Source organism: Columba livia, chromosome 28 (assembly GCF_036013475.1).
Source record: "Columba livia isolate bColLiv1 breed racing homer chromosome 28, bColLiv1.pat.W.v2, whole genome shotgun sequence".
Lineage (NCBI taxonomy): Eukaryota > Metazoa > Chordata > Aves > Columbiformes > Columbidae > Columba > Columba livia.
The window spans coordinates 1,292,952-1,316,211 of record NC_088629.1 but is presented as its reverse complement, the minus strand read 5'-3'; the positions used below and the strand labels follow the sequence as shown (position 1 = coordinate 1,316,211).

The window sequence follows — 23,260 nt, the reverse complement described above, 5'->3', positions numbered from 1 at the left end:
CACGTGACGCGGCGCACGGCCGTGGGTGAAGCCGCGCTGGCCCCGCCCCCGCGCCCGCATCACGTGATGGGGGCGGGCGCCGCTGGGAGTTGTCAGTGTGGTGAGACCCAGGTAAAGTTGGCTGCGCGGAGGCGGCTCCGGTAACTGCGCGCGGCCCCTTTAAATCCCGCCTTTCCGCCTTCGTTCCCTCCCGGTTCCCGTTCTCCGCCGCCACCGCGCACCCCTCGGCCCGCCCGGCGCCGCCGCCGCCCGCCCCGGCCCCACCGCGCCGCTCCGGGGGCGGCCGCCGCGCCCCCGCCGGGCCCCGCGCGGCCTAGTGGGCCGGGCCGCAGCCGGGGGCTGGCGTAAGAGCGCGGCCGCCGCAGGTGAGGGCGGGCGGGCGGGTTGGAGGCGGGCGGTGGGGTGGGGGGGAATGGCGGCCGCGGCCATGAGGGCGGAAGCGGCCCCGCGCTCGCCCGCCTCCCGGCTGCGGGCCCGGCCTGGCGCCGCCGCGGGGGCTGCGGCCTCCTCCGCTTCCCGGCGGTTCCGTGCGGTTCCCTCCGGTTCCCCCCGGCCGCCCGCCCCCATTGTGTGCGGCGGGCTGCGCTCGCTGGGCCGCGGGGTTCCGGCCCTGCCCGTGCTCCCGGCGGTAACAATGGGCCCCGCGCTGTCCCGCTCCCGCCGCGCTCCCGGGGCCGCTTTCTCGGCGGCGCCCCGGGGGCCGTTACCGGGCGGGATTCCCGGGCGATGCCGGTTCCGCGGTCCCGTGTGCTGCGCTTCCCTGGGGGCAGCGCTGCCGAATCGGGGGGAATCCCCCGCATCTGCCACCCGCACGCCCCTCGGTTCGCAGCCTTGATCCACCGCCCCCCGCATCGGGCTCCTCTGGGGGCTCCTGCCCCGCGTTGCAGCAAAACGCTTTGCCCTCCCCGGTCCTTTTCGGAGCCTTTCGCTAATGCAGCTTTATCGAAGGGGGATGGAAATACCGATTTTCTGTATTAACAGATAAGGGAAACTGAGGCTGGGATGTGCCGGGACTCGCCCGGCAGGTCTGACACAGCAGATGTGCCCCGCAGATCCTCGTCCGAATGTAACTGCCCTGAAATCTCTAATAAAATGCACAGTTTCTTACAGTTCTGTATCAGCTCTTTTTCCGGAGACTCCGCACTTGCGCGTAGCCGGGACTCTGCACGCGGGAGGCGAGTAGCGCCGTGGCCTGGAGAGGAGCAGAGGGGTAACGGCGAGCGCGTCGCGTTTGCGTGCAGCTCCTTTGACGAAAAGGTGTTGTGATCTGTGGCCGTGAAGCTTCTTGTTTGCCCTAAATCCTCCGTGAGCTTTTGAAACGTAACCGTGGCCGTTTCAACGCCGTTTCTCTGATGGGGATCAGCCATGGTTCCCTGTAGCTGGAGTCACCTTTTGGTGAATGTATATAGTTGTAGTCTATAGAAATAACCACGTGAAACGCTTTAACAAAGACTGTTTTGAGCTGGTAAACTCACATTGTGGTTATTTCTGCGCGGGGCCGGTTGAGGTGTCGGGATAACCGAGTTTTGTGGTTAAACGTTGCCCGCGAGCTGTGCTGGAGTTGAGGGGTAAATGAGTGACCGAGTCATCTCTTACTGGGGACACCCATCGCTCTTATTAAACTTGGGCCTGTGGCTCATATTCCTATAATTCTGGGGTTTTTTTGGCCCGTTAAAGATAAAATAATCATGATTTAATGGCGTTGAAACCGTAGATCAAGTTACCGCGAGCGCACGGGGTCGCTTCTGCCGCCGAATCGGCTTCATGGACCGGCTCGTTTGCGCGTGAAACGCTTAAAAGTGGAAGAGCCGTGGCAAAAATCAGTCCCGTGGGGGCTTTGTCTGTGCCGAGACGCAGCCTGGGTGCTCTGTGCCGCATCACTGGGTTGGATCCCGCTAAGAAACCCGCGGCAAAGCTGGAAAACGGTGGTTTTTAAGTGACCGGCAAAGGGGAATATTTGGAGGTTTTGTGGGAGTGGTTGCGTTGGAAAACTGTTGTGAAGATGGTGACGTTGGGGTCTCTTGGGGAAGCGTCTCCGACACCTCAGCTTGTGGATTTAGACACGAGCCCCCCCAATTCTTCCAGGGCTCTTTGCTGACACCCCTTTCCCCGCTTTGTGTCGGGTTTTCTCGCTCACGTTTCCCCCTGTTGTTGCGTCTTGTCCGCGGCTCCTCCCCCGTCCCCGTGAAGGTGTCGCCGTCTCGTTACCAAAATCCAAAGCTTGGGCTGATGGAGCTTTGGGGTCGGGGGGGGCGTCGCGGAGCATCGAGGCGCTCGGTGCCGCCCCCGTTCTCGCCGTCCGCGTTCCGCTCTTCCCCCAAAGCTCGCGCGACGTTATCAAACGCGTTTCACACCCTCCGCAGCCTGAACTTTTATAGCGATTTTTAACCCCAAGCAGCCTCCGAACAGCATCACGGCTGCTTTTCCTCCTTGGCGTTCAGTTCGCTTTGCTTGTAGCTTTTCCATCTCGGATACGCAGTGGAAGAAAACTTTGTATTTCCAGTTAAGAGGAATAATCCAACCAAGCAAAAACGGGCAGGATTCTATTTCAAACCGTTTCCCACAAGCTTGTAGCGCCGCTTATTACCAGAGAGCTTTTCCTTCCCCTCTTTTGAAGGTGAGAAGGGGGGTAACTCTTGTATCTGCGGCTCCCAAAGCGAAGCTTCTTTCCATTTGTAGGGTTTTCCCAGCATTTTGTGCTCCAGCCCATCGCGAGTCGTTGAATCCCTGACCCCAAGTGCTTTAGGGTCCCGATCGCTCCCCCGCCTGCAGATGATGTTGTATTGAGCGTGTCCCGCCGTGGAATACCTCAGGGGGCTCGAGTGGCCTTTTTGTCACGGGACACGCGGTGCCTTTGCCAGTCGCCTCCCCCGCGCGGTCCTTCAGCCCCGCCGCTGCGTTTCGTGGTGTTTCCTGCTCTCTAACAGCCTGTTTTCTCTCCCCCCGCAGAGTTCTACCTTGTAAATACTGTTATTTGTATATACTGTAAATGATGACATCGGTGGGCACGACCCGCGCCCGGGGGAGCTGGGAGCAGACGCAGACACAGAGCCAGACGCAGCACAAGCAGCGGCCGCAGGTAAAGGCGGCGCTTTGGCTGGTTTTCCTTCCGTCTTAGCGCTCCCCGTTCGCTTTAACGAACGCACGTGGCTAAGCCACCCCCCGCTGTGGCGTCGGGGTGACATCTGCCCCAAAACAGCCGCAGTTTAGGTGACTGTTGGTGACGTCCCTTTCTCCCTCGCTCCTCTGCTTCCCGAAGCTCGTGGCGCCTCCCCGTCGCGCCGGTTCCTTTCCAGGGATCCCAGCGTGGCCTCCGCAGGACGGTTTCTTGCTCTCACCGCGCTCTCCCTCTCCATTCCCGTTTCTTTAGGCCACCGCGGAACAGATTCGACTTGCACAGATGATTTCGGACCACAACGACGCCGACTTTGAGGAGAAGGTGAAACAGGTGAGTGCGGAAAGCGAAGGCGAGAGAACGTCCGGCGGGTCGCTCCCTCAGTTTCCTTGGAGCGGCTTTTATTTTTAGGGGCCCCAAAACGCGGGGAAGCGGTTTTATCCTGAGCAAACAAGGCTGGGTTGTGCTGAAACAGCAACTCAGAAATTCCCACCCTCAGTTAATTCGCATCGAGGGGACATAATTAAACCAGGGAGGCTCCCAAACGCCGACGTTTCCTTATAGAATTTCTGGCTGGGGGTTGAACTTGCGTCCCCTCTGAGGTTTTGGTGGCGCCGGACGTGTTGAGCGCGGTGTTTTCTTGTCTCCAGCTGATCGACATCACGGGCAAGAACCAGGACGAGTGCGTGATCGCTCTGCACGACTGCAACGGCGACGTGAACAGAGCCATCAACGTGCTGCTGGAGGGCAACCCCGACACGGTAGGACGGGTCTTGTGAATCCCGTGAGGCCCCGTTGGCCGTAACCGCCTATTTGGGGGCAAAACCTCCAGGAATGCCAAGATAACGAGAACCAAAAGGCACTCGTTGGGCTCGCACCAAAATCGGCACCGAGAACAAGCGAGCGCTGGCGTAGGAGGAACCTCCATTCGTTTTGTGACACGACTTGTGTTCCAGCCCAGTAATAACCTCTAAATATCAGATCCTTCCAAACCGCCGCTGATCAAACGGATCCTCCCGGCGTCCCGGTTTAGCTAAAGCTCTTTGTAGAGTCCAGGCTCTAAATCGAACTTCAGAATATTACGCCTTAGCTTGTTAATTTTCCTCGTTATTAGCCCTGAGCTCGGACTATATTCCGCGTAACATCATATTTGCGTCTCGCGTCGCTCAGACTTTGCGTAACTTCTTCCCCTTTTTCCCAACGTGCAGCATTCCTGGGAGATGGTCGGGAAGAAGAAAAGCGTCTCTGGGCAGAAGGAGAGCGGGCAAACGGAGCCCAGCGAAGAGAGCAAAGAGAACCGGGAGCGGGAGCGGGATTTCAGCCGGCGGCGCGGCGGGCCACCCAGGCGGGGACGCGGCACCAGCCGCGGCAGAGAGTGTACGCACAAAAACCGGGGCGGCTTTGACTAAAAGCGGCCTCGCAGTGAGCGGAGGAGGAGAAAGGGATGTGGGGGACAGCGGGGGGACCATGAGCCAGCACTGGGCCCTTGTGGCCAGGGAGCCAATGGGACCTGGGGTGGGTTAGAAGGGGGTGGTCAGTAGGTCAGAGAGGTTCTCCTGCCCCTCTGCTCTGCCCTTGAATAAAGGGTTGAGTTCAGATAATACCACGATATACTTGGGAAACATATATATATACATAATGTAATATATACAGCCAGAGCACCCTGAGAACGCCCCATCTGGTCTGATCTGGGAAGCTAAGCAGGGTCGGGCCCGGTCAGTACTTGGATGGGAGACCAGCTGGGAACAGCGGGTGCTGTGGGCTGAGCCAGCACTGGGCCCTTGTGGCCAGGAAGCCAATGGGGCCTGGGGTGGGTTAGAAGGGGGTGGTCAGTGGGTCAGAGAGGTTCTCCTGCCCCCCTACTCTGCCCAGGGGGGTTGTGGAGTCTCCTTCTGTGCAGACATTCCAACCCGCCTGGACACCTTCCTGTGTAACCTCATCTGGGTGTTCCTGCTCCATGGGGGGATTGCACTGGATGGGCTTTCCAGGGCCCTCCAACCCCTGACATCCTGGGATTCTGAGCGTGATTCGCTGCTCCCCAGGATGATTCCTCGGGTGACACCCCCGAAACCGGCAGCTTAAAAGAAGCGACGGGAGCTCTCGATGTGGTTTCCCACACGTGGGTGTTCGAGGTCTTCGTGTTGTTTTGCCTTTCAGTTCGGGGCCAGGAGAACGGACTGGATGGCGGTAAGAGCGGAGGCTCGTCTGGACGAGGCACAGAAAGAGGGAGACGGGGCCGCGGCCGAGGCCGAGGTACGCGCGGGTTTGGGGTCGGAGCAGAGTTCTAGAGTTCCACCCGCAGATCCATCTCCTCCGTGAGGTTTGAAAACCTGTTTTCAGAGCAGCAGCCAAACCGAAAAGGAACGCTTGATTTTTCTGTCTGTTCTTCGCACCTACACATTGTTTCCCCATCTACAAACATGGTCTAGTTCTCGCGTCTTCTCCGTAGAGTTGAACAAAATAGGGATTTCTTGTGGAGAAGTGGGAAGTTAGGAAAGAAAAGGTGGTTGTTTGGCAGGGGAACCGGTAGCTTGTCAGCAGAACGCAGATCCTCCCATCCTTGCGCGGTTGTTGCAAACGCTTTTCTGGGGTTTTGAAGTAACACAAATTCATTATTGTACAAAATTTGTGCCGCTTGGGAGTTGTTTTTGAGGGCGACGCTGCGGAAATCGGAACCCGGGGGCTGGTGCTTGTGGTTTGAGCCGCTCGGGAGCCTCGTCTGAGCCTGGAATCGCACGCTCAGAGCTCCCCATGTTGTTCAAGCGGCTTTTCCCGGCGACGCAAAGAGACGCTGAGCAGCGCCCAATTTGTGTTTTCCAGGTGGTTCTGGAAGGCGAGGGGGAAGGTTTTCTGCCCAAGGCATGGGGTAAGTTTTACCGGTACAAACCGCAGCAGCAATAAAAGTCTTTGTGCATGAATAGTTCTGTTTGTGTCCGTCATTTGTGTTCCGATCACACAGCCAAAACTGTATCCCGGTAACTTAAATTTGGGGGGCTGCTGTGGGAGAGCTGTCTCTGGAGCCGCGTCGCGCTGCGAATAAAATTGGTTGCATTGATAAATCACTTTGGGATTAGGAATAAAGGTTTCCCTCCTGTTTCCTATAGAACTTTCAACCCTGCCGACTACGCCGAGCCGGCCGGCGCGGACGAGAGCTACGGGAACAGCACCAACAACACGTGGAACAACAGCGGCAGCTTCGAGCCCGACGACGGCACCAGTGAGTGGTTCGGTGCCCAGAGGGGACGCGGGTTTTGTTCTGGGCGGCTTTTTTCCGTCCTTTTCTTTTTATAAGCCTCTTTATATAAAAATTGGACTCCGATAAACACAAGCGGGTTCCCCGGGGTTCGCTGCACCCTCCAGAGAACGTCGCTCGCAGCTCAGGGTGTCGGTACGAGGAACGTTCTCTTATTGGCATTTTGCTCAAACTGTTGGAGGACGAGGCTGCAAATAACTCATCAGCGCTTCCCCATTTGAAGCGCGTTCCCCCCGGGGCGGTTTGTGAGCACCGACCTGCCCGGCGCCTTCTTTTTCAGTGGAAAATGACATTTTTTTGGCTTGTTTTGGGTACGAGCGAACTCAGATTTAACAGAGTCGCAAGAGACGACCCTGATTGTAAGTAATTTGTGGGGCGTTTTGAGAACGATGTGATTTTTTATGGAGCAAACGTGCACCACCACTATTCCATTTCCCCACCATTTTTGAGCCAATGAGCTTTACACGCTGGGAATTTTACCGTCTGGTCTGAAGAGGCTTCTGTGCTTCCATTTTAGTAGCCGCAGGCGTCTCTTTAACAATATCCACAGGTACGATGCGAGTGTAACGGGGGCGGTGAAACTCGCCTTCGCTTCTCCAAGTCAAAATTTCACTGGTTGTCTTGTCTCTTTTTTGTTCTGTTTCAGGACTTGATTTCATTGGGGGTGAGGGGGCAAATTATCCCCGAAAATTTGACACTGCTCCTGGTATGATACATCCAGGTGCACCAACTGCCCCGGATACCTTTACTTTATACCTTAAAACAAAACCACCCTGAAATATCTGTGGATATGTCGTTCTCCTCTCTCTTAATTTGTTCATTTTACTGAATATTTGCTGGTTTGATTGTGCTTTTACTAATGCTGGCGCCTCGAATGTGAACTGGGAGAGGTTAACCGCAAATTCTTGGCGGATAACGTCAATCTTTAACTTCGGCCACCGCTTCTCGGTACCCGGAGCAGCTCGGTGTCCCCAGCAACGCGGACAAGGTCCCACCCGAGGGGGCAACAAATATGGGACCTGCCCTTGTCCCCATGGGGGTTTTGGTTCTCTCTTTGCTGCTTCAGGACATAACGCTCCTTAGGAGGGGAATTAGTCTGGCTTAACTATCTCAGCGCCTTGGCTCTGCTTGCGGCTGCCTCGCTGGTGTGTCCTGGCCGCTCCGCTTCACCGGCCTGCAGTTGGAGATCTTAATTATAGAATAATTAGAATAGAATGTCCCTTGGTGTGAGGTGATCCCGCCACCCCTGGCGCCGCCATGTTGAGCCCTGAGGTGATTCTGGCGCCGCCATGTTGAGCCCTGAGGTGATTCTGGCGCCGCCATGTTGAGCCCTGAGGTGATTCTGGCGCCGCCATGTTGAGCCCTGAGGTGATTCTGGCGCCGCCATGTTGAGCCCTGAGGTGATTCTGGCGCCGCCATGTTGAGCCCTGAGGTGATTCTGGCGCCGCCATGTTGAGCCCTGAGGTGATTCGGGCACCACCATGTTGAGCCCTGAGGTGATTCGGGCACCACCATGTTGAGCCCTGAGGTGATTTTGGCGCCATTTTGAGCCCTGAGGTGATTTTGGCGCCATTTTGAGCCCTGAGCTGATGGCCCCAAAAGTGCCCCCAGGTTTCGAGGTCTGACCTCGCTGTGCCCAGCACAGGGACGGTCACTGCACTGGTCCTGCCGGCCACACCGGTGCTGGCACAACCAGGGTGCTGGTGGCCTCTTGGCTCATGTTCAGCCCATCACCAACACCCCCCGGTCCATTTCCAGCCGCTCTTCCCCATCCTGCAGCATCCACGGGGTTGTTGTGACCCACGTGCAAGACCCGGCACTCGGCCTCGTTGAACTCAGACAATTGTCCTCACCCCCAAGATCCAACTTGCCTTGGGGCTACCAAATGCCACCGATGGCCATAACGAGGCCGAAATGGCGTTTGACCAAAGTGTTCTCACATCCGGGTTAATCTTTAACTCCTGTAGGCAGCTCGAGGCCGCTGCTCCGGCGCTGCCGGGGCGGTTTTGCCCCGCTTTGGTTTTATTTGGATTTACATTCCTTTGAGGTGCAGAATTGGGGGGTTTAGGTTCGTCTTGAGCCCATTCATGTTGTTCTAGCTTGAATATTAAAAACAAACCTCAAAAATCTACAACAACCAACTTAGGAAAGGCCTCTCAAATGGGCTCAACTCAAAGCACCCAAAACCCAACAGTAAGAAAGAATAATTCACTGCTAATATATGTATTTAATGCATTAAATCTTCTAGACAAGCAGTTGGTGGGATGTTTTTGCCTTATAAATCTGTCGTTTCCTTCCCCCCAAATCTCTGTGAGTCTCCGCGCTCTTCTCCTTCCCCACGTGCTGCTTTTATGCTCTAAAAGGCTTTTTTGACTTATAAAAGGGCCGACGCCAACTTGTTCCGTCCTTGTGAACGCTTCCAGGTTTAGCTGGGTCGGGTTTAGTCAGTCTGGCTTGCACGGCCTGAAAACAAACGGCGCAAAATGGGGCCGGTTTGGCTCTGAGGCTTTTTGGGATGTAAAACGCTCCCGATTTCTACCCACAGCAAGTTTTAAGTTGCCTGATGGACTCGGAAATCACCACGTAAAATACTGAGGTTAAACCCTGAAGGAAAGAAGGGGCGGAACAAGTTGAAGATGGTGGAGGTTTCCATGTTTATCGGGAGGGGGGAAAGATAAACCACGTGTGTTTCCAAAGGGTTTGATGGGTGACAAGATCCCGAAGGAGACGCTTTGTCTGAGCGGCTGGGCCGACACGAGCTGTTCCGGGGCGCAATCTGAGGAAAAACGGCCCAAAAAGAGGCCACGGGGGTCCCTGTTGGGCGCCGGGGTGCGTGTGGTCCGGGCCGTTTCCTTCCCGGGACTCGCGGCTTGGGACCGTCGACCGCTTTTAACTCGCAAATAGCAATTCCTCTGCGCTGCTTGCAAAGCTCCCGGGCGCTCCCCGGCTTTCGGAGGCGAAGCTTCGATCCTCGCGTTAATTGTCCTCCCTGTCGTTATCCCCGCAGGTGCGTGGAGGGCGGCGACGGAAGAATGGGGCACGGAGGACTGGAATGAAGACGTAGGTGCTCTCCAAACCCTCTTTGTACACACAGCACAGCGAGACGAGCGCAGAGCCCGTCCTCCCTAAGCTCCAGGCGTAGCCTAAGCCGGGCTGCCAATGAGTAAATAAGCCGCGTTGCTTCTGGAGCTCCTAAGAGCCCAAAATGGGCCGGGATCTGGAGTCTTGTCCTGCGTGATCGAGTGTTTCTATGCACTGACCGGACTCCACGCTGGTTCTTGCTCCGCTTTGCCCGTGGAGCGGCAGTTTGGGGAGATTTTGTGTCTCCTTTGGGTAGAACGGTCACCGTTATCACCCACTTTACCGCCTTTGTTCCAGTTCCTTCTGAAAACGGGTTCCAGTCCCTCTCTGAATCAAGGGAGCACTTATATTCATGCAGCGTTGGGTTTTTATTAGCCGATGCTAATGGGAGCCAAACGTTAGAGAATAAGTCTATAACCACCCGAATTTTGCGAATCTTTCCGTTCCTATTTGTTTTACTTGGAATCCTGAGATGCCGATCTCACTTTTGGGCTCTCTTTGCCTCTTTCAGCTGTCGGAGACGAAGATCTTCACGGCCTCCAACGTGTCTTCGGTGCCTCTGCCCGCCGAGAACGTGACAATCACAGCCGGACAGAGGTGACAGCCCCGGCCATGCCGTTTACCCCGAGTTGCTCCCGAGTCCCAGAGCAATTTGCCATCTGAGACTAAACCTTGCCATAGGGCTTAATGAATAAGGTGGATTTAAATGGCAAAGTTCAGAGTTTCCTAATCCTGGATTAGAGTTTTCTGCTGCTGGTTCTTCCGATTTGGGAGCGTTTTGCTGTGTTAAATTAACGGGAGAAACGCTTTAAAACACAAGTTCTTGCTCGGTCCCCCCAACCTTTTGAGTTGTGAGTTAAAGCTGTGCAGATTTGTAAAGTCGAAGCTATAAAGGTAGAATGGCGCTGTAACGGGATGTGATGGAGCTCGTGTTTAACCTCCGCGCGCTCTTGTTCTCGGCCCAGAATCGACCTGGCGGTCTTGCTGGGGAAGACGCCGTCGTCTACGGAGAGCGAGTCGCTGAACCTGGAGTCGGCCCAGGCGCCTTCCCTGGCCCAGCCGCTGGTGTTCAGCAACTCCAAGCAGAGCGCCATCGCCCAGCCCGGCTCCGGCAACTCCTTCGCTCACCACAGCATGGTACGGGAACGCCGCGCTCTGCCGGGTGTGCTTCCCCGGGCGCGTTTGGGTGATGCGAGATGTGAAGCTCTGACGCCCGATGGCTTCTTGTGGGCGGCGAGAATTCTCTGCTCTGAATACACAAAGTGCGCTGCTTCGCTGGAAATAATTGGGATCGTTCCTCCCCTGTTGCCGTTGGTTGATTTGCAACATGTGCTGCTTTCCTGCTCGGAGGAAGAGACAAATTGGCAGTCCGGGGTTTGTGAGGAATAATATTTATGCCAATTTATCACTGGCTTTGTTCTGTCGCAGGTGAGCATGCTGGGGAAAGGCTTTGGCGACGTCGGCGAGGCCAAGGGCAGCAGCACCACCGGTTCGCAGTTCCTGGAGCAGTTCAAGACGGCGCAGGCGCTGGCGCAGCTGGCGGCTCAGCACGGCCAGCCGGCCGGCAGCGGCTCCACCGCGGCCTGGGACATGGCGGCCACCACGCAGACCTCGTCCCTCGTGCAGTACGGTGAGGACGAGTCCCCAAAAACGGGCAGCGCGTTCTCCACGGGCGGGAGGGATTCGGTGAAGGGAAGGATCGCAGGGTCACAGTGAACCGACTGCTGGAGGGATTAGAAGCGGAGAATCGCGGAGTGGTTTGGGTTGGAAAAGCCCCTCGAGATCCAACCATAACCATAATCATAGAAGAATCATCAAATCGGTTTGCTTGGAAAAGAGCTTTAAAATCATGGAGACCAACCATAACCTCAATTTAGCGCTACCCCATGTCTTGAGAACCTCATCTCTGTGTTTAACCCCCCCAGGACGGCGACTCCAGCACTGCCCTGGGCAGCCTGTTCAACACCCACAGCCCTTTGGGGAGAAATCACCCCAAATTAACAACCTCAACCTCCCCTGGTGCAACTTGCGGCCGTTTCCCCCGGTCCCTCAGCCGCTCCATCACATTGTGCTCCAGCCCCTTCCCCACACCCTCTGCGCTTCTCCGCTTTCTGATCTTAACAAGCTCCAGAGTGATAACAATTTGATTTTTCTTGATGTCCGGAAGCGTCCCAACTCGATTTAATTTCAACTCCTGTCTCCTGTAGATCTCAAGAACCCGACGGACTCCTCGGTGCACAGTCCCTTCGCCAAGCGTCAGGCCTTCACGTCAACCTCCACCATGATCGAAGTGTTCATGCAGGAGAAGCCGCCCGTGGTGACGGCACCGGCGGCCGCGCCGGCGCCCTCGTCCTCGCCGCTGCCCAGCAAAGCCAATCCCGGTCCCCAGATGTCCCCAGGCTCCTCGGACAACCAGTCCTCCAGTCCCCAGCCGGCCCAGCAGAAGCTGAAGCAGCAAAAGAAGAAAGCGTCGTTAACATCGAAGGTGACGGCGTTGTGGAAAAATCCCTTTGGGGAGGGTTGGGCTTGACCTTACTGATCTTAGCTTCCCGCTTTGGGTTGAAAAGCGCGATTTGGAGAACACAAACCGCGCTGACCCCTTCCCGTCGTTCCTCCCGCGCAGATTCCTGCCCTGGCGGTGGAAATGCCTGGCTCGGCGGATATCTCAGGGCTCAACCTGCAGTTCGGAGCGTTGCAGTTTGGTTCGGAGCCCGTTCTGGCCGAGTACGAGTCGACGCCCGCCACGAGCGCGGCCGCCAGCCAGTCTCAAAGCAGCCTGTACACCAGCACGGCCAGGTGAGAACGGAGCGGCGGAACCCGGGGGTCGCGGCCCGCGGGCGCTGTGGCGCCGCATACGCGTAGACCCTTTCTGCCTCCGCCGTGGGCACAAAGGGGGGACAACGTATGCGACAGCAAAGCGTTGAGTTGCCGGCAGGCTCGCCCAGGCAGCGCCGCCGCCGCTTGGCCTGCGGTTACTTACACAGAAAACACGTTTCTTGCCGCGGTGCTGGAAACGCGGGAGGGAAACAGCCGGTGTGGTGCTCCGTGAGCAGAGTCCGCGGGGTTTAGGCTGATTTTTGCCTGGCCAACAGGGCCGTGGGGACGCGGTGCATCCACAATCTGTTCCTGCGGTGCCTTCATGCTGCTTCTTGGGGCTCTTTATTTTGAAGCGCTGACAGCACGGCTGGTTTGGAGGAAAACGTTAAGTCCTTTTTGTGTGTTTTTTCCCTTTCGTAGCGAATCTTCCTCCACGATTTCGTCCAATCAGAGCCAGGAGTCTGGTTACCAGAGCGGCACAATACAGACAGCAACGTTTACCTCCCAGAACAGCGCTCAGGGACCACTGTACGAACAGAGAGCCACCCAGACGCGGCGATACCCAAATTCCATCTCCTCCTCGCCCCAGAAGGATCTGACCCAGGCCAAGGTAGGAGAAGAGCCTCGTGCTGGGGCAGCGGCACTGAAATGCTGTCTGGGGGGAAGCCGAGTGGTTTTCGGGTGTTTCCGTGATGCTCCAGAGCTGCCACCAGAGCCCGTGGTGACATTTCTCAGCGGGGTTAATAGCGGTTAAGTTGATCACCGGCCGTGAGTCGTGTCGCGCATAATTACCGCGTCACACATAATTACCCCGCTGCGTGGTGGCGTTCAGGTTACAGGTTTCATTTTCTCTTAAGGATTGAATCCTTTTGTGCTGAACACAAATTCAAGGTCCAAACGAGCGGCTGCAACGCCCACTACTCTTTATTTTCTTCTCTCTTTCCTCAGAATGGTTTCAGTTCCGTACAACCCACGCCGTTACAAACCACGCAGGCCGTTGAAGGTGAGCGGGCGTCCTGCCTCTTGTGCTGCTCGCGCTCTTCGCTTTGGATTAAAGTCTTTATGTTCCTAGCAAGTCCTTTCCCTGCTGGACTAATTGCTGCCACTCAGATTGTTTGCTTGCTCTGAAATGTTCAGCTTTGTGCTGCTGGATCTGGGAGATCGCTCCTGGTGACGATAATTAACTCTGATTTATGAAAGGCACCTCATCTGGAGGTCTTGGTGGCGTTTGAGTAAAGCTGAGGTTCTTGGGGACGTGGTTTAGGCTGGGTTTAGGTTATGGTTGGACTCGTTGATCTTAAGGGTCTCTTCCAACCAAAATAACTCCGTGATTCTATGAAAGCACCATCACCGCCCCAGCGTGGAACTGGCTGGCAGCAGGAGGGAAGCCCCAGATTTCTCCAGGAGCTGCTCTTCACCCAAAACCTTTTGCCCGCAGGTGCTACGGGCCCCGCCGTCAAATCCGACTCCCCCTCCGCCCCCAGCATCGCCCCTCTGAGCGACGGGGTGTCCGCCTCGTCCCTGCTGACCACCGCCAGCCAGCACTCGACGGCGCTGGGCGGGCTGAGCCACGCCGAGGAGCTCCCCAGTACCACCAGTGCCCAGCTCAGCAGGTGAGGAGCTCAAGCGGGAGGGATCCGTGGTGGAAATCGGCGGGGAAGAGCCAGGGGACGTGTGTTCGGTCACGGCGCAATGTCTGGATGGGCGCTGGTGACACGTGGTGGCCCCTCCAGGACTATCTGAACATCCTCATCAATGATATAGTGGGATTGAGTGGTTGATTGTGGGTGACACCAAGGTGGTGCAGGTGACACCCTGAGGGATGGGATCCATCCAGAGGGACCAGGAAGCAGCCCCCAGGAGAAGGACTTGGGGACAGTGGGACATGTTCTGACATGACCTACCCACATGCACTACAGCCCAGAAGGTCGATCGTATCTTGGGCTGCATCAAAAGGAGTGTGGCCGGCAGATCAAGGGGACTGTCCCCTCTGCTCTGCTCTGGTGACACCCCCGGGCACCGTGTCCAGCTCTGGGTCCCCAGCACAGGACACGGAGCTGCTGGAGAGGGGCCAGAGGAGCCACAGAAACGATCTGAGGCTGGAACAGCTCTGCTGGGGACAGGCTGAGAGTTGGGGTGTTCAGCTGCAAAAGAGAAGCTCCAGGGACACCTTAGTGCAGCCTTTCTGTGCTTAAAAGATGGGGACAGACCTTTGAGTGGGTGATGGGACAAGGGGTGATGGTTTAAATTAAGAGATTCAGGCTGGATATAATGAAATTGTTGCTCTGAGGGTGGTGAGAGCCTGGCCCAGGTACCCAGAGAGGAGGTAGATGAACCATCCCTGAGACATCCCAGGCCAGGCTGGACGGGGTCTGAGCAACCTGAGCTGGTGAAGATGTCCCTGTCATGGCAGGGGGCACTGAGTGAACTTTAAACATCCCTTCAACACAAACTGTCTGCGATTCCGTGATCTGAGCGGATGGGGAGTGGGATCTGCCCTGGGCTTGATGGCCTTTCATTCATCTTCCCGCAGTACGTTACCCACCCAGCAGAACAGTCTGTCCTCATCCACATCCTCCGGGCGAACGTCGACTTCGACTCTCCTGGTGAGTCCGGCTGCGCTCTCGTGCCGTGCGGCCCCTTCTCAGCTCGGTGCGCTCGGCCGTCAGGGGCTGCGGTTGTGCCGGGTGTTGGGGGTTGCATGGAGAGAGGATGGAGGGTTCTGTGTTCAGTTGTGTGCCATTCACACCAAGAAAGGCCTTGAGGAGCTGGAGTGAGTTCAGAGAAGGGAAGGGGCTGGAGCACAAGTGTGATGGAGCGGCTGAGGGACCTGGGGAAACGGCCGCAAGTTGCACCAGGGGAGGTTGAGGGTGGAAATTTGGGGTGATTTCTCCCCAAAGGGCTGTGGGTGTTGAACAGGCTGCCCAGGGCAGTGCTGGAGTCACCATCCCTGGAGGGGTTAAACACACACAGATGAGGTTCTCAGGGACATGGGTTGGCTTAACGCTTGGACTCCATGATTTTAAAGCTCTTTTCCAACACAAATGCTTCTGTGACTCTATATTATGTGTAGACAACACCCTGCAATATTTCTGCCCTAACTCTTCCCTCCCTTCCCCAGCACACGAGCGTGGAGAGCGAATCCAGCCTCCATTCCTCCGCCAGCACTTTCTCCACGTCCTCCAGCACCGTGGCGGCCGCGCCGCCGGTCGTGAGCGTCTCCTCCAGCCTCAGCAGCGTCTCCAGCCTGGGCCTCAGCCTCGGCAGCAACTCCACGGTGACGGCCTCGACTCGCAGCTCCGTCGCGACAACATCAGGTACTTCTCTGAAGCGGCGCGGGGGTGAAGAGAAACGGCTCCCGCTGTTTGATCCCAGATGAACTTTGTGTTTCTCTTCCTTTTCTTTAGGAAAAGCGCCTCCCAATCTCCCCCCTGGAGTCCCGCCGCTGTTGCCTAACCCCTACATCATGGCTCCGGGGTTGCTCCACGCCTACCCGGTGAGTGGGGCCACCGGCTCTTCGCGGCGTAGAGAAACCGTAATGCCCTTAGATGGGAAGCGTTTGGACCTGCTGTTCTCCATAAAACAGCAGCGGAGAGAATCCACATTCCCGGGGGTGTAAATATCTAAATCTCATCACCCCGGAGCAGATTCTCTGCGGCTTCCCCAGCTGTTGGGGAGCAGGAATTTCTAGAGGAAAAGCGTCGATGCCGTTGTGGTCTGGGGCGGCGGCGCTGGCCCTGGGCGCTCGCTTTTAATTGAGCGGCTTGTAAAACCCCTCACGGCAGCGTCGCGGTGGTGGACACTGGGTAATTCTGTAGCCTCCGATCCTCTGCTTCTGGCTTTATCTCACATTTATCTAGATGTTTGATCTAAAACTAGGTGTCTTTATCTCATCTGCGGCCCTATCATCATCTCCTGCTCGTTTTCTAGCCACAGGTGTATGGATACGATGACTTGCAAGTGCTCCAGACGAGATTCCCGTTGGTGAGTACCCGAGATGAGGAGCCAGCAACACGGGGCGCGGGTGGACGTGGCTGCAGCGAGGAGCTCATCACCCGCTCCTCTGCACTTGGGGAGTTGGGAACACTAATTATCAGCACTAATTATTCAGCCAATGGTATGGATGGTGGGGCTGGGGAATGTCAGGGCAACCGCAGAGAGCAGTTTGGCCCGATGGGCACCATAGATACGTGTCTCTGATCCTTGGAAGAGGTGGCGACTAAATCATCAAATACCAGGTTGGAAGGGGTTGCAGGGATCATCTGGTCCAAGCCTTCCTGGCCAAAGCCCAGTCTAGACAAGCTGGCCCAGCCCCTGTCCAGCTGAATCTTAAAAGCAGTTAATATTGGGGAATCCACCACTTTCCTGGGGTGATTATTCCAACGACTGATTCTTCTCGTGGGGAAAAACTTCCCTCTTGTGTCCAATGGGAATCTCTCCAGGAGTAACTTGTACCCATTGCCCCTCGTGTTTTCCATGAGACTCCTTGTAAAAGGGATTCTCCGTCTTTGTAGCACGGTTTAAATCCTGAAGGCGGTGATGAGGTCCCTCCTCGCCCGCAGGCCGGACGAGCCCCCTTCGCTCGGCCGTTCCTCGCACGGCACCGTCCCGGTCCTCCCATCACCTTCCCGGGCCTCTCCAGCCCGTCCTCATCCACGAGAACGCCTTTTATGTGGCGGTACCAGATGTATGGCTGTCGGGAGGCGCTTTGGGCACCGCATACCAGTAGACCTTGCCTGGTTCTCACCATAGCCAGACGAGGGGGACGGTCCATGCGACACGAAGCCGGGGTTGCCGCAGGCTCCGATCAGCCTCCGCGTGGCTGGTTGAACCGCGATGCTCCGACATAGCCAGCACCCAAAATCCCTCTTTTCCCAACAGAAAAGCATCTTTAGGCCGAGCTCCTAAAACCTTGGTTTGTTTTTATCCCTCAGGATTATTACAGCATCCCGTTCCCTACGCCCACCACCCCGCTGACTGGAAGAGACGGCAGCCTGAGCAGCAACCCGTACTCTGGTAGGGAAAAGCTCCGCTCTGGTTCCATATCCCGGCGCCTCCCGTGCTGCCCTTGGTCTGGAACGTGCTTCTCAGCGGCTGAATTCCTGGCTTTTCCTTTATTTGATGATCCGGTTGTGCGGGGGCTCGTTACCGGGACGATGTGGGCGAGTGGGAGTTGATGTGGCAGCGGAAGCGCTGAAAGAATCCGAGGTGTAAAACCGGGGAGCCGCGTTTTAGGTCGTGGCGAGACAGGGGTTAAGCAGCGCTTCCAAACACCGAGAATTGAAACACAAAATCTGGAGGGATTTTTAATCTGACAGTCTCATGAGCAACAAAATGTGGAATTTAGGAGCTTGAAAGCTCAAACTAAATGACCCGAATGCCTGGGGGGCCGATGTCTTGCTGCGTTTGCGCGGCGCGCTGAGGCTGAAGCCCGAAGCTTGGAGCTCGGCGTGTGTAATTTGTAAGTTAACGTTGGTGCTAATTAACGTTTGGGGCCGTTCTGGAGTGACTCGCAAGCTGGGGCGGCGCTGAGATGTTCTCGCTGTGTGAGATGTGAACGGGGAGAGTGTTGGCGTGGAAAAACCGAGCAGATGCTCAGCAAAAGGAGCTTCCCCGAGTCTGCTGTAGAACGGGACCGTTCCTGCACCCTCAACTAGAAGATATTCCGGTATTTCGCTCTCCTCTTTGCTGGTGGGACGAGGTCCCCAGGCCACGGCTCTGGCTCAGGAGGGAGAGGAGTTGTTCTCAGACCCACTGCTGATCCACGAGCTTAGGAGGAGCTTAGGAAGAGCTTTAGGAAGGGCTTAGGAAGAACGTTAGCATGCAGGCTCTGCTGGATCTATCCAAGGGCTGACGTGAGGCGGTTTTAGCTGCTGTGGCGTTCCCTTCCATCTGAATTTCTCCTCTCGGGGCTGAGAAGATCAATTAACAGCTCAGCATTAGCAGCGAGGGATGGTCCAAAGGCTGCGATCCTCACTAGATGGAGGAAGAGGGTTGATTCAAGTCTGTGTTGATCACAAGTCTGTGTCAGCTTTGGCTGGGCTGGGATTTGACACGTCAGTTCCTCACTCCCATCTCCTCTTTTGCAGGTGATTTAACAAAATTTGGCCGAGGCGACGCCTCCTCCCCAGCTCCGGCGACGACTTTGGCGCAGCCTCAGCAGAGCCAGACCCAGACTCACCACACCACGCAGCAGACGTTCCTGAACCCCGCGCTGCCTCCCGGCTACAGTTACACCAGCCTGCCGTACTACACAGGGGTACCGGGGCTCCCCAGCACCTTCCAGTACGGGCCCGCCGTGTTCCCTGTGAGTGACCGCGGGCAGCGCGGGGGTCCCGGTCCTGGGGGCACTTTGGGGGCCCTCAGCCCAGGGCTCAACATGGCGGCACCAAGATCACCTCAGGGCTCAAAATGGCACCAGAATCACCTCAGGGCTTAGAATGGCGGCGCCAAGATTACCTCAGGGCTTAGAATGGCAGCACCAGAATCACCTCAGGGCTTAGAATGGCGGCCCCAGGGGTGGCGGGATCACCTCCCACCAAGAAAGCCCTTAAGGTGCTGGAGCGAGGGTAGAGAAGGGAGCGGAGCTGGTGAGGGGCTGGAGCACAATGTGATGGAGACTGAGGGAGCTGGGGGTTCAGCTGGAGAACAGGAGCTGAGGGGAGACCTCCTGATCTCTGAACTGCCTGAAAGGAGCTTGGAGCCAGGGGGGTCGGGCTCTGCTCCCCAGGAACAAGCGCCAGGAGCAGAGGAAACGGCCTCAGGTTGCGCCAGGGGAGGGTGAGGGTGGATTTAGGAACAATTTCTTCCCCAAAGGGCTGTGGGTGTTGAACAGGCTGCCCAGGGCAGTGCTGGAGTCGCCATCCTGGAGGGGTTGGATACACAGAGATGAGGTTCTCAGCGACATGTTCAGTGCCAGGGTGGGTTAACCCTTGGACTCTGATCTTGTGGGGCTTTTCCAACCAAAACAATTCTACGATTCAGACAACGCAGGGAAGCCTCTCCTCACTCCGCTTCTCCTTCCTGCAGGTCGCTCCTACCTCTTCCAAGCAGCACGGTGTGAATGTCAGCGTCAACGCATCAGCCACCCCGTTCCAGCAGCCCAGCGGCTACGGCTCGCACGGGTACAGCACCGGTAAGAGCCCCGGCAGAGCCGCGTTCCTTTGCCGCAGTGCCAGGGCGTGTTCACAGCTGTATCAGGGGACCGTGTTTTTCTCTACCGGAGGAAGATGGCCGCAGTTGTTTGATTCTCCTTGGAAAGGCGCAGGCTCGTCCTGCTCCGTGCCCAGCAGCCCGGTGGCTGTGGTGTTGGGCTCACATCAGAGAGCTTCAGCTGCTGAATTATTTGTTGTTTGATTGTTTTCTTACTGCCTGCACGTGATTAATAGAACAATAATTATTCCAGATTTGAGCCTGGGCACTTGTGTGTCCTGCACGCTTTCTAGACAAGCCTCCTTCTTGATTCAAAGACACAAGGAGGTTGTGAATCTGCTGCTTGTCCCGTGCTGGGTGTCACTGGTTGATCTCTGGCTGACCTACAGAGGGCCTGTGTTTAAACTCCCGCTGTGCGGTAGCCGGGGTTGGACTGTGGGGCCTCCAGAGGTCCCTCCAACCCCAACCAGTCCAAGGTTCTGTGTGTTCCCGTTGCCAAGACCCCGCTCCCCAGAACGACGTTGGCCTCCAAACCTTGGCACCGCCAGTCACCCCCGAACCGGCGGCTGCTGCCTCACTCTCTCTTGCCATTCCGTCTCCCCAGGTGTGTCCGTGACGTCCAGTAACACCGGAGTGCCGGACATCTCGGGCTCTGTCTACTCCAAAACTCAGGTGAGTGTCTGAGCGCTCCGGCCCGGCGCCGCTTGGCCGGCGAGGCAGCGCGGTCTCTTCCCCTCGGAGCCGCCAGCCAGAGAGAGGGAAACACTTGGCTTTTCCCATTTTAGAACAGTTTCAAGCCTGGAAAGAGCCGTAGGCAGAGTCTGTCTGTTCTACCCCCCTGCTCTGCTCTGGTGAGACCCCCTGGGTACCATATCCAGCTCTGGGTCCCCAGCACAGGACACGGAGCTGCTGGAGAGGGGCCAGAGGAGCCACAGGAATGATCTGAGGCTGGAACAGCTCTGCTGGGGACAGGCTGAGAGTTGGGGTGTTCAGCTGGAGAAGAGAAGCTCCAGGGACACCTCAGTGCGGCTTTTCTGGACTTAAAAGATGAGGACAGACCTTTGAGCAGGGCCTGTTGTGATAGGACAAGGGGTGATGGTTTAAATTAAGAGATTGAGGCTGGATAGAATGAAATTGTTGCCCTGAGGGTGGTGAGAGCCTGGCCCAGGTACCCAGAGAGGAGGTAGATGAACCATCCCTGAGACATCCCAGGCCAGGCTGGACGGGGTCTGAGCACCCTGAGCTGGTGAAGATGTCCCTGTCATGGCAGGGGGGCACTGGGGGGCTTTAAACGTCCCTTCAACACAAACCATCTGTGGTTCTCTGTGGCACACGCTTGTGTAACCGGGCAGGGGAGCATCGCCCCGTCCTTGCCCTCACCCCGATGTCTCCCCGCAGCAATCCTTCGAGAAGCAGGGATTTCACACTGGAACCCCGGCGGCCTCCTTCAACCTGCCGTCGGCGCTGGGCAGCGGGGGGCCCATCAACCCGGCCACGGCGGCGGCGTATCCCCCCACCCCCTTCATGCACATCCTCACCCCGCATCAGCAGCCCCACTCCCAGATCCTCCACCACCACCTGCAGCAGGACGGGCAGGTAAGAGACCCCCCGATTTCCCCCCCCAGCCAGCACTGGGGTGTCCCCTCCCTGCCCACCTCCCTGTGACACGCGCGGTGACACACACGCTGACACAAACACGCAGGGCCGAGAAAGAGGATGAGGTGAGGAAGGCCTGGGGGTGCGCTCAGCTGTTTTTGGGGGGTGCTCGGCACAGCCCCCCCCAACTGCCAGACCAGGACCCGCAGGGGCGCCATCCATCCCACCTCCCCATTTCCCCCCCAGTTTGGCAACAAAGGGGTGAACTCACCCCCAGCCCCCCCGGCCCCGCTGCCGTAGCTTTCGGCTCTAATCGTGGATTTCTACTGTCATAGTTTGTCCCTTTATTTTTACATATCCTGGCACTGCAACAGCTTCCATATTTGCAGATGATACTGTGCTGCCAACGCCAGCAGGAAGACCAGGTAATGAACCTCTGATAACACCGTGTGCTCGCCCTGGGGTGTCCCCCACCCCTAAGGCCCCCCAGGAGCCCCGTCCAGCCCCCGTGTCCCCCAGGCGAGGAGAGAGACCTGAGCACATTGTGCACAAACACACACCGCGGGCACCACACACACCCCCACGCCTTTCCCTCCCCACCGAGCTGCCGGGACCTGGGGGTGTTGGTGACGGTGGCTTGATGTGAGCCGGCGGGTGGCCGAGGTGGCAGCAGGATCACCTCAGGGCTCAACATGGCGGCGCCAGAATCACCTCAGGGTTCAAAATGGTGGCGCCAGAATCACCTCAGGGCTCAGCATGGCGCCAGAATCACCTCAGGGCTCAAAATGGCGGCACCAGGATCACCTCAGGATTCAAAATGGCGGCACCAGGATCACTTCAGGGCTCAAAATGGCACCAGAATCACCTCAGGGCTCAAAATGGTGGCGCTAAAATCACCTCAGGGCTTAGAATGGCAGCACCAGGGGTGGCGGGATCACCTCTCACCAAGAAAGGCCTTGAGGTGCTGGAGCGAGTGGAGAGAAGGGAGCGGAGCTGGTGAGGGGCTGGAGCACAATGTGATGGAGACTGAGGGACCTGGGGGTTCAGCTGGAGAACAGGAGCTGAGGGGAGACCTTCTGATCTCTGAACTGCCTGAAAGGAGCTTGGAGCCAGGGGGGTCGGGCTCTGCTCCCCAGGAACAAGCGCCAGGAGCAGAGGAAACGGCCTCAAGTTGCGCCAGGGGAGGGTGAGGGTGGAAATTTGGGGTGATTTCCCCCCAAAGGGCTGTGGGTGTTGAACAGGCTGCCCAGGGCAGTGCTGGAGTCACCATCCTGGGGGGGTTGAACACACAGATGAGGTTCTCAGCGACATGTCCAGCGCCAGCGTTGGTTTCACCGTTGGACTCGATGATCTTGAGGGGGCTTTTTCAACCAAAACACTTCTCTGCCTCTCACTCCGCAGCACCACGAGGTCCTGTGACCCCCACCGGACGCAGCCCCGGGGGGCTCAGCCGTTAACCCGCCATCACCACCCCTCCCGTTGACCCCCAATAACCGCCATGTCCTTTTCCCTCCCCGCAGAGCGGCTCCGGGCAGCGCAGCCAAGGCAGCTCCATCCCCCAGAAATCCCAGCCCAACAAATCCGCCTACAACAGCTACAGCTGGGGCACCAACTGAGGGCTGGGGGGCCACCCTCCGCACCCCCCGCCCGGCGCCGAGGGACCGCGGGCTGAGCGGGAGGGGCCCCCGCCCCCGCGGCCCTTTCCTCTTGTATGTAATATAGAATTTGTATTTTTTTTTCCCTTTTATTTTGGTTTGTTTCGTTTCTCTCTGCATTCAGACTCTGAATCCGTTTGCCGTAGGGGATCTTTATTGGTTTTTACTCCTTTTTCCCCCTATTTCCCCCCTCCTAAAACCTTCCCCCCCCCCTTCAAAGGAGTGGAAGCTGCGAGTCGCCTACAGCAAACCCCTTATTATTAGGAATCCGAGCAGTAATTGATATGAACAGCATTGTAAGATGAATTAGTTGAAGTGTTTTGGTTATTTTTTTGTTTTGTTTTTATTTTTGTTTTGTTTCCTTTTTTTTTTTTTTTTTGTACCGTGTTCTAAATTTAATGGATAAATGTGTCTTGTATATAAAAACAAAAACCCCACACGCCGCCGTCCTCGACTGCTCTCATTTCCACTTATTGACGTTGTCCTGCCCCCCCTGCACGCTCTAAGCCCCTTCCCCTATTCATTTGGGGACTTTTTGGCTCTTTTTTCCCTCCGCAGTCCCCATTGTGTTATTTTGAGCCGCCCCCCCCC

General features: G+C 57.0%; 1 protein-coding gene and 1 pseudogene across 10 annotated transcripts; both read left to right on the top strand.

The window, feature by feature from the left end:
- On the top strand, positions 1–23,108 carry UBAP2L (ubiquitin associated protein 2 like). Of its 10 annotated transcripts, none has more exons than XM_065042969.1 (29): positions 1–111; positions 2,950–3,079; positions 3,371–3,448; positions 3,766–3,876; positions 4,324–4,492; positions 5,273–5,368; positions 5,936–5,981; positions 6,220–6,332; positions 7,015–7,074; positions 9,376–9,428; positions 9,961–10,046; positions 10,415–10,586; positions 10,878–11,079; positions 11,657–11,934; positions 12,073–12,245; positions 12,687–12,876; positions 13,215–13,269; positions 13,705–13,879; positions 14,800–14,872; positions 15,388–15,583; positions 15,674–15,762; positions 16,197–16,250; positions 17,201–17,282; positions 18,356–18,573; positions 19,296–19,401; positions 20,023–20,090; positions 20,817–21,014; positions 21,389–21,439; positions 22,535–23,108. In XM_065042969.1, exons 2-29 carry the CDS (start codon positions 2,990–2,992, stop codon positions 22,628–22,630), a joined length of 3,378 nt encoding a protein of 1,125 aa, XP_064899041.1. In that variant the 5' UTR covers positions 1–111; positions 2,950–2,989; the 3' UTR covers positions 22,631–23,108. The 10 variants fall into 10 exon arrangements, with proteins under 10 accessions (XP_064899041.1, XP_064899040.1, XP_064899042.1 ...); XM_065042968.1 differs by having other exon boundaries at positions 7,015–7,089; positions 16,203–16,250; XM_065042970.1 differs by having other exon boundaries at positions 7,015–7,089; positions 21,404–21,439.
- Positions 4,761–4,879, top strand: LOC135576622 (5S ribosomal RNA; annotated as a pseudogene).
- Positions 23,109–23,260: the final 152 nt, after the last annotated feature.